Consider the following 10,000-nt stretch of genomic DNA (forward strand, 5'->3'; position numbering starts at 1 on the left):
GCAAAATTTATCATTAATAGAATGCCAAGTAACAAACTACCAATTAGCTACGATGGTGAAGATGGGTTGATATATATGTGTGTGTGTGTATATACTCGGTATATATATATATATATATATATACCTACATACATATACGGTGCGTATATATATATATATATATATATTTATATTCAGTATATATATATAATATATATATACATATATTATATATATATATATATATATATTTATATATATAGTATATATATATTTATATATATATATACATATATATATATATATATATATACCGAGTATACACACACACACACACACACACATATATATATATATATATATATATACTGTATATATACGGTATATATATATGTATATCTACATATATATATACGGTGCGTATATATATATATATATATATATATGTATATATATATATATATATATAGTCACTATGACGTGGCAATTGAATAATAAATGATGAGAGGCAATGAATTAGACGTTTTTTACATCATAAAATTAATAATCGTCCAAGTTAATTTTCACAGAAACGTTAGCACAAATCTTCTCCATTATGTGACTAAATAATTCAAGCACATTTTTGACAGTACTATAAATTGTTCTGATTAAACAAGTAACTAAATATGTCTCTCGCTGACTTTCAAATTACTGGAATAGTTCATTATAAATTATTATAATGGTAGATAACAATGAATCATTTGTAATTTACAGACACAATCGGGGGGAAACGGATATAGAGCCAGTTACTGTTAATCTTCTTCCAGTAGTAGAATAGCGATTAATCTCAAGTCCCAAATCTGACTTATTAACTAAACATTACAGTCTTAATTTCTATCCAAGTTAAGCAAGAGGGAAGGGCACATAATACTTGTCTCACGTTATAAGTCTAAGGCAAAAGTTACGACTAAGATCGCAACCTAGTGGAGTGTCGTTCAAGAGTAAGGGGCGCCCAGCGGCGACGAGGCACGCGACCACGGTCTGCGCCCAACTCCTCTCACCCTACTTCCAAAGGTGAGTTTTTATGGCACCTGTCTCTATAGCGATCAGGGGCTTCATCCAGGAGATAGGAGGTAACCTTTTACAACGTGACATCTGCGATCTAGGTCGCCCAGATCTAGGTTTCCTCACCTCAAACTCCCCAGTGCTTTTCCAAGTTCCAACCTCCCTCACACTTTGACCTGGGAAGTAAAAGAATAACAACAGTTTACATTCAACATATAAGGTGCAACTCTTTCTTCAGGCCCGGTGGCTTGTGACATAATTTAGGTTACACTGGTTTATACAATACCCTAATAATTGAAAATATTTTTGTCTTGTGAATATATATATGTATATATATATATATATATATACTGTATATATATAAATATATATATATATATATATATATATATAGTTTGTAAGTTTAAACCAGTTATTGTGCTTCCAGATTTACAGACTGTTAATGTAGGATATATATATATATATATATATATACACACACACATATATATATATATATATAGAGAGAGAGAGAGAGAGAGAGAGAGAGAGAGAGAGAGAGAGAGAGCCTGTATAATAGTTTTGTCAACAATAATACGTCACTTGAAAATAATGTGAAGCTTATAACGAAATAGAATTATTTTTTCCTTAAAAATGAAATGCATAAAATTAAGTGTATACTTTATATCTAATTTTATCTAGAATGTTAAGGTTAAAAGAAACAACAGTTTTGTTATTTCCCCACTAATGACCTTAGATATCCTACCATAGATGCCGCGAGACCCATATTACTATGACTAATGACGTTTCTCCCCTTTACTAATGCCGCTATCGAAAAAGGTATAGTCATCTAGAGGAGCATATACTTCACTTTGAAAAGTTTTGTAAATAAATAGATATATTTAATTCGTAAAATATTTAAACTTCAGGTGAAAAAAATCCCAAATATGTAGGGCTACGTCTGATCAGAGACGCAATTTTCCATTTTTGTGTAGCCTAATTGTGCGTTACTTTAATATATCGTACATGAAAAGGTCACAAGTCTAAGAAATAATTTTGCTTGCATCATACTTAATTATGTTATTTCCTACTTATTTTTCCCACACCATGTTGGTGCTCCTTTAACAACCAACAACTACGTAGATCATCGTTATTAGAATTCACATACAGTATAAGCCGCTCCTCTCACCCTTCCCCCTCCCCCCAAAAAAAAAAACTAGCTTAATTCACAGCCAATAGCGTTTTCTTTCTATCGATTGCCATCGAAAACCCATAGAATATACTTAAGCAAGAAAAAAAGTGAATGGGATGGTTACTGTAGTGAAAATATTTAGCTTAAAATATTTTTGCATATCGTGGTCATATCAATTACTCTTGTATTGTTTGACTGAACCTATATTTGTACAAAGTTCCCTAACTACAGGAACTCCCTCCCTTACTTTCACAGGCACTCGTAAATTAAATTGACATAATCACTTCTATGGATATGAAATTTAATGAGCTGCTTTAATTACAAAGCATATAAATATGAAACGACTTCTCAATTATGAACTTAATTCACGGGTTTCTATTTCTAACTAACATTTTGAAACATTAAAATTTGTGTCATTGGTCTGTTTTGAAAGTACTCGCTTAAACAACTTAACGACAATATGAAGATATCTTAAGATCTTGCTCTGCGAATCTTGAATTCAGCTCGTTCTCCGGATCTTGTTTTCATGTCTGAAACAGTTAATACAGTTAACGAAATCCGAAGGACATTCTTTAGATTCAACGTCGCCAGCACAATTTGCACAAAATCCTCTATCATTTCTTAACACGGTAGACTTTTTAGCAAAGGAAAGTAGAAGTGGAAGAGTTTGACTTCATACCATTAAAGTGGAAGAAGGCTGCCAAGACTGAGAAAAAAATAGATAAAGCTGGTAGAAATGGCCGAACTTTTGTTTAGTTTTTTTTTGTCTCTCTCACACAACGTGGCTGCTTTAACAGGCCACCATTCAGACATTCAAAAAAGAACCAGAAATTATTCAAAAGTACATAACATAAGTATTTTCAGACATTAAATTGTTTTCACGACGCAAGTTAAGAAACTAAATACATTACCAGTAGGGTATAACTAAAGCCATTCATAAATTTCTTTCCTCGATCAGCAACTCAATGGGATGAACTGCAGCAGCAGCTTGACTTCTATGTTGGGTGTGAATCAGGAACTGAGGTGTGCATGAACTCTTGGGACAGTAAAAGCAACTAAGCGAGAATTGCAGTACGACTGAAACAGTGGTGCTCATAATGTCTAACAGAGTATATTTAATTTTCTTGCGCTTTAGAATTTTCCGAGAAAATCTTATATATATTAACCCTTTGCAAATAACTTATTCAGGATCCAATTATTAATTCTTTAAAAACCGCTGCGGATCTCAATTCTTTGAAGCAGAATGGTAAGAACTACTTATTGTGGGTAAAAGAGATTAAAATATCAGGATAGACCTCCGAAATAAGAAAAAATTATCTATCGAATGTTCATGAAACTGCAGCAGGTACTGGATTGATGAAGGGTATACAGAAAATCTGTTGCATATTGAGATAATGAAAAGATTATCTCACTTGTGGAAATTAGATTCATAGTTTGGATTTCTGCTACACAAAAAATTTTTTCTAGAGTTTTCAAAGACAGAAAATTGGCAGAAAATATTGAGATATTAAAAGTTTTTATGATGGAAGCCAAGCGTTTAAGAGTATATTACTAGTACAGTGGATCTGTGAAACATAGATTAGAAAATTAGCTTTACAAGAAATTATTTCGTAAGACTAGTTTATCCACGTTTCATTTTTGGTGAGTCATTTGAAAGTTGAACAAATCAAACCTTGGTAAAGAAAAACCTTTATGGAATGTAGAAACGAATATTATCCAAGCATTGTCTTTTAAAGAGTGTTATGAGAAAAAAAAAAGAAAACAGAATAACGCATTTAAATCTAAGATCTTAAACAAGGATCAAAACAAAACACATTGGAAATTTATTGCGGATGTGATAAATAAAACTTGAGTATGTCAAGGGAAATAAATAGGAATTTTGAAAGTCACCTTTAATTGTAACAAAAGAAAATATAAGAACATACAGGAAGGAATTTAGAAAAAAAAATCCTTTTTACTTATATAGAAAATCCATAAGAACATGTAATAGGAATAATATTTTAGCATTGAAAATTGATGAATAATTTTTCAAATCTATCGGAAACATAAAAGAGTGGTTGAAGAGGCATTGACAAACTATATTTATAGTAGTAGGTATAAACCCTTTTGTAGCTTAGATATGATACGGATTGTGTATCCAGTCTTTTGGGTAATTGACAAAACCATCTTTTACCTGATATTCCTAATTCAGACCAATGAAAAACCTTTGTAGTAGTGTGTTAACGGAAACCTGGGTGATACGATAGCTAGGGATGAGGTACAGAATTGAATATGTAACTCATACAAACAAGCGTCCCTCCCAACACAGAGCTGGCTTAAAATAGAGCAATATCGAAAATAGATGTAACCTTATTCCTGCTATGGCCTGCAGGCTGTTAAAATAAGAGCTTGTGCCTACACAGTCTGATCTTATTTAAACAAACAAACTAACAAGGTATTTTCACCTTTTCTTCTAAGGACCAATTTGAATATTGTTCAAGAGTAGCAGAAACAAGGGACATTATAATGTCCTACATACCAACCTTGTATAAATTTGATCACCCACTAAATCCCCTCTCCACCCAAGCTAGGACCATACATATAGGTTCACCCGAACCCATCATCTCAAATATACGGGCCAACCAAGGGAAAGGCCCATGCCAACATGAAGAGTTGGCTGTAATACACTACCACCACCACCCATCATCTCTAACTCACATGAATGAAGAGATTCAAGACACTACTAGAATTTATTGGGCTTGAGAGGGGCTCGAACTCCCCTTCGACATATTACGAGACATGACGCTTCCAATAGTCTACCACTAAATTGATTTTATATGAATTATGCTGTAAATGAAATACACTGGAATAGTATATTTGTCTCTTACAATAATATTAAAAGTAATAAATGATATTATATTACAATTTGTATGGGTATCAATTAATTTTACTTAAGGTTAATATTGATTTGGAAACCATAAAAAAAATTGACATGGTTTCGATATAGTTAAAGTTAGTAATCATAGCTGATTGTTCTATAATATTAATTGACTTGTAAATTACTTTTTTTACAGGAGCAACTTCGGGTATTGGAAAAAGTATCGCAATAAGTTTAGCAAAAGAAGGATGTTATCTCTCAATCACAGGACGCAATGAAACGGCTTTGCAGGAAGTTAAACAGATTTGTTGCGAAGCTGGTCTTCTTGCCAACAAGGTAATGGACGGTGTCATCATCTATAGAATTGTTAATGAAATGAGGGCAAACTCCTTAGAATTTGTATAATTAGGCCATTGAACAAGACGCCTCACCACAGGATTGTTCCCTATCCAATTTCCGCTGATATCGAATCTTACATTAGCCAAACCACGTATCAATTCATTTCACCAAGCTCGATAAAAATACATTAAGAAATTTAATTTCCAAGTTCTTGAGTTCGTTATAGTCGATGAAAAATAAAGATACTAGCTATAAATGTCTGTTTGTTTACCTCTTTGACCTCTAAGTACAGTGATTTCATCATTATCATCAAAAGGCACATGGTGTTAATTGGGATATTCTTCTACTATTTCTAAGAATTTCCTGTTGTTTGAGGAATTTCCGGGGGTGATATTTCAATAAGATTTTACAGGCAGAGATACACTATATGTTTTATGGATAGTTCCGTTTTTTTTATAAGTTGGTAGTTTGTCAAGCGTTTTAATGCCAAGACTTCGTTTACACATCCTTTCATCTCATTCACAAATAGTATTCCCCCAAGTTCCCGATCTGAAAACTATAAACATGCCCAGGCCTAAATGGAGAAGACGGCATTTAGTTACCATTCAAAGTATTAAAATATGTGTAGCCTATATGGTTGCTAGTCTTTAAGTATTTTTCAGGTAATAATACAAAATTCATTATCCTTGGAGATGTCTAATGACCTAAGATAACGTATGAAAACTGAAACTAGTAGAAGCCTATTTACAAGGGAGCCATATGCATTAAGTCTTTTTCTTCTTATTATTATTTTTTTTTTGTATAAATTTACTTAGGAGAGTAAAAATTTATGTTATGTATCATCACCTTTCATCACAGGTACTGGCAGTACCAGGTGACCTAAGCAAAGATGAAGATTGTAAACGCATAGTTTCTGCAACCATTGATCACTTCCAGAAATTGAATATCTTGATAAACAATGCAGGTAAGCCAAGCTCCACAGCTTATTTTGAAAATAAAATTGAAATAATCCATATTCGGGTTACCTTGACACCACGAGAAAAGTATTGGTTGTTCCTACGCGTATACTATCAAAACATTTCGTCCTTGGAAAGAGCTGCCTCCAGCAGCACTGGAACTACCATTGTAACGTTAACAAAGGAGCCTACTTAGTAGGTAAACAACAGGTGGCACGAGAGGGAAGCTCCATTTACCTTTCTGTAACAGTTTCAAAGAATTGCCACTTTTGAGCCATCACACTCGTCTCATTACTCATAGAACTTTTCTTAATTTCACTTGTGATGAGAATTAGTTTTTTTTCATTTTAATGTTAGTTCCTACACGAATACATAACTTTGTCCTTTAATATGAAAATTGATTCAAGGGCAGTTGGAACTCAGCAGTTACAGCTTATAACATATGTTGGCAATAACTAGTAGTTAGCAGCCAGCAGAGGGAAAGCCACGTCTATTCTGAACAGCCACCTTGATTATTGCCACTGAATAGAACAGAAGTGCTTTCGGCATATCTGCAAAGTTGGCATTTAGAATTTTCTTCTTTGACTCTTGGATACTTGCTCCCATTGACGATGCTGTGCTATGCCTTTGGACTTCAGCATCTTATGACATTGTCCTTCAGTCTGAACTCAAGTGGCCAACTAATATTCCACCTTTAAGTCAGACTTCCCTGATTGTTAAAACCTGTATGAGTTCAGAAAATGGTGGTATCGGGAGCAACAAGTTAATCCTTCCCAAAGGAAGACCGTATCCTTCTGGGAGCCTTCAAATACTGGTGCTTCTGCTCTTGTTGCACTCTTCTCTCTACTCCCATATATGGGAGTGCACCAATTCTGCGTGCCTTCAGCACAGTCCAATGACTGTTGCTGAAACCAGGGACAGTACTCTTGCGTGATTGACTGAGCTTTGACATTAAATCCTAGCCCTTAGCTGCATAGGCAATCGAGATTGCCAAGAAGCATATTCTTTACTGAAAATTACACTGTCACCATCCAAGGCTGTCTACTGTTGGCCCTTTGAGTGCATCGATGCATCATTGGAACACTTTTCATCTAGGCAACCACCTTCAGATCCAGAATCTCATAAAGATGTTGCCTGTTCAGAAGTAGAAAGAGGACCCTTGCTCACCTTTTTTTGAGGGGATCCAAAAGAGAGAGACAAGAACCCTCCGCCCGCACCCCCCCAAAAAAAGGGTTAGAGGTTGGCTGACTCCTCTAGGTGTGTTTGTAGGAAAGATCCTGCTGATCCTTTTTTCTCCTTGTTTGCAGATCCTGCTGATCCTTTTTCTCCTTGTTTGCTCCCTAGTAGGTGGAGGAGTGCGATTCCTCTCCAGAGAGGAGCAGCCTCTCTAGGGCTCAGGACTTCCCCGATTTCATAGGATGTCCAGATTGCTTGGAGTCTGAATTTTTCTTTCTACAGGGACTGTTCCTAATCAGGAGGGGTAGCGATCTTGACAATGATCCTAGTTCACTGATTATAGGCAGGAAAGTGGCAATATAAAAACTGCTGTACTCCCCAGGGTTTGAGAGAATGACTAGAACTTCCTCTGTCAGAGATAACTAAGGAAGCCTTTGACAAGGGTGATATGCAGTTATCGGCTCCAGAAGATTCTCTGAAACCGGGACAATCATTTATAATCCTGCCGCCACCTTTCCCAAGGCAGAAGGTGCTATTATGTGACAAAACACCCTTAGCCCTCTCTTCTGCAGTCTTTACCCTGGCTCCATCCTTTTCAGCTGAGCAACTCATTATGTTCATGCCTATGGAGGCCTGTGAAACGGGAACCACGGACTCTTGGTTAGACCACAGTTCATGTTCTGTGGGATAATTGGCCTTGAACTCAAACCTCACTAATGCAGAGAAGAGGCAGTTCACAGATCTGTTTCTGTCTGGGGTAAAAGCTGTGAAATTTTGGTTCAATGGAGAAAATCCAATCAGGGTTTGCTTCTCCATGGGGCAGTGTCTTTTAGGAGCCCTCAGCCTTCTGCCTCCAATAACTATACTAGAGCACCTCCTCATTCTAGGCAAGCTTCTAGATCAGCCCATAGAACAGAGTCCGGTAGATTTGACCCCAGAACTATGACATGGAAGCCTCCTATGCCCTCTGATTCTGATCTGCCATTTGTCAATGAAGAGGTCAGAACTAGAATAACAGAGGAAAAGGTAAGCGAAGCCCTCAACCCCACTAGGCCCTGCAATTCCCCCACTCAGCCACCAGTGGGGGATACCTGACAGAGATATGGATGAGGTGGCAGAGGTTCATGGCTCTCCCCTTCCCCTCATTCCAGCTTCTGCAATGTGATCTTACTATCGACTAGGAAGGGAGAAAGGCCTTGCTCTTCAGTAGGAGGTGCAGAATATGCTGCTAAAGGGCATTTCGGAAGTCTGATATGATCCTCCAGGCTTCTTCAGCTATCTGCTTCTTATTGAAAATGCCTCAAAGGACTTGAAACCATTAATAGATCTCCCAGCCCTGAACAAGTTCGGCCATCAGACTTATTTCAGGATGAAAAAGAAGAGCCCAGTCAGGGGCATACCCTAAGGAAGAAAGAGTATGATTCCACTTGATCTTAGGAATGCACACTTCCAGATTCCCATGAATTGGTCTTCAAGAAAGCATTTATGCCATGTCCAAGAGGAAAGTTTTCCAATTCAAGTGCTTTGCTTCTAGTTGTCCATGGACACCCCAGTTATTCACTCAGGTGTTCACATTGGTGTCAGCATGGGACCATGCCAACGGAATTCATTTGATAATGATGAAATCAGAGTTCCAGAGTTCCAACTTTGTTATCCTCGGGATCTTCTCCTCTCACTTTGTTGCAGTCTGGGGATCATTACAATCTGGAGAAGTTAAAGCTATCACCCAAGCAAAGAATGCTATACCTGGGCAGGGATATAGACACGGTAAATGAAAAATACTACTACAAGACAACCTAGTGTAAGGAAACAGCTCACCCTTTCTTTCATCATGCACAGGTGCCAGCAGAATAATAGCTTCAGCTTCTAGGCCACCAAATCTTGTTGGAATAGCATGTTCCTTGCAGTGGTGCCAGAAAGGCACTGGTCACAAGCTACAGATCCCGTTTGAGCTCTGCAACCAGTCGAGCAAGAAACCAGATGCAATCTTCTTTGGTGGGTAAACAACGAAAATCTACTGTCTCCATCCTAAACTCCTTTAGTTTACTGATTTGTCAAGGAGAGGGCAGGGGCCATTTCATGAACCATCTAAGGTTAAGACTGTGGTCACTAGGGGACAAGTTTCTTCACATCAATGTTTTGGAGTTGAGGGCAGCATATCTAGCCTTACAACCTGTCCAGCTGTTACTGACCGGCTACTTAGTTGCATTGATGAAGGATAATGCCACTGCAGTGGCATATGTCAACAAAGAAGACAGCATAGTATCCCAGCTTCTTTGCCAGCTAGCTGTATTGATACACAACGAACTGGGCTGACCGCAATGCAATATTCCTCTCAGCCCAGGCTCATTCCTTGTACAAGGAATATCATAGCGGACAGGCTGCCAATAAAATTGACATAAAGATACAATTTTAATTCCAATTTGGCTTGTATGCAATAACCCATTCACGCTTGTAAGTTCAGTATTTTGGGTATAG

The 10,000-nt window shown here is 36.8% G+C and overlaps 1 protein-coding gene across 1 annotated transcript in view; it reads left to right on the top strand.

The window, feature by feature from the left end:
• The window catches only part of LOC137639136 (cyclohexanol dehydrogenase-like), a 36,706-nt gene that overhangs the window by 19,794 nt on the left and 6,912 nt on the right, over positions 1-10,000 (top strand). The window contains exons 2-3 of the mRNA XM_068371445.1: positions 5,248-5,387; positions 6,249-6,354. Coding sequence (XP_068227546.1) covers positions 5,248-5,387; positions 6,249-6,354 — 246 coding nt within the window. The remainder of the gene's footprint in view (positions 1-5,247; positions 5,388-6,248; positions 6,355-10,000) is intronic.

This window comes from Palaemon carinicauda, chromosome 4, assembly GCF_036898095.1.
Source record: "Palaemon carinicauda isolate YSFRI2023 chromosome 4, ASM3689809v2, whole genome shotgun sequence".
NCBI lineage: Eukaryota > Metazoa > Arthropoda > Malacostraca > Decapoda > Palaemonidae > Palaemon > Palaemon carinicauda.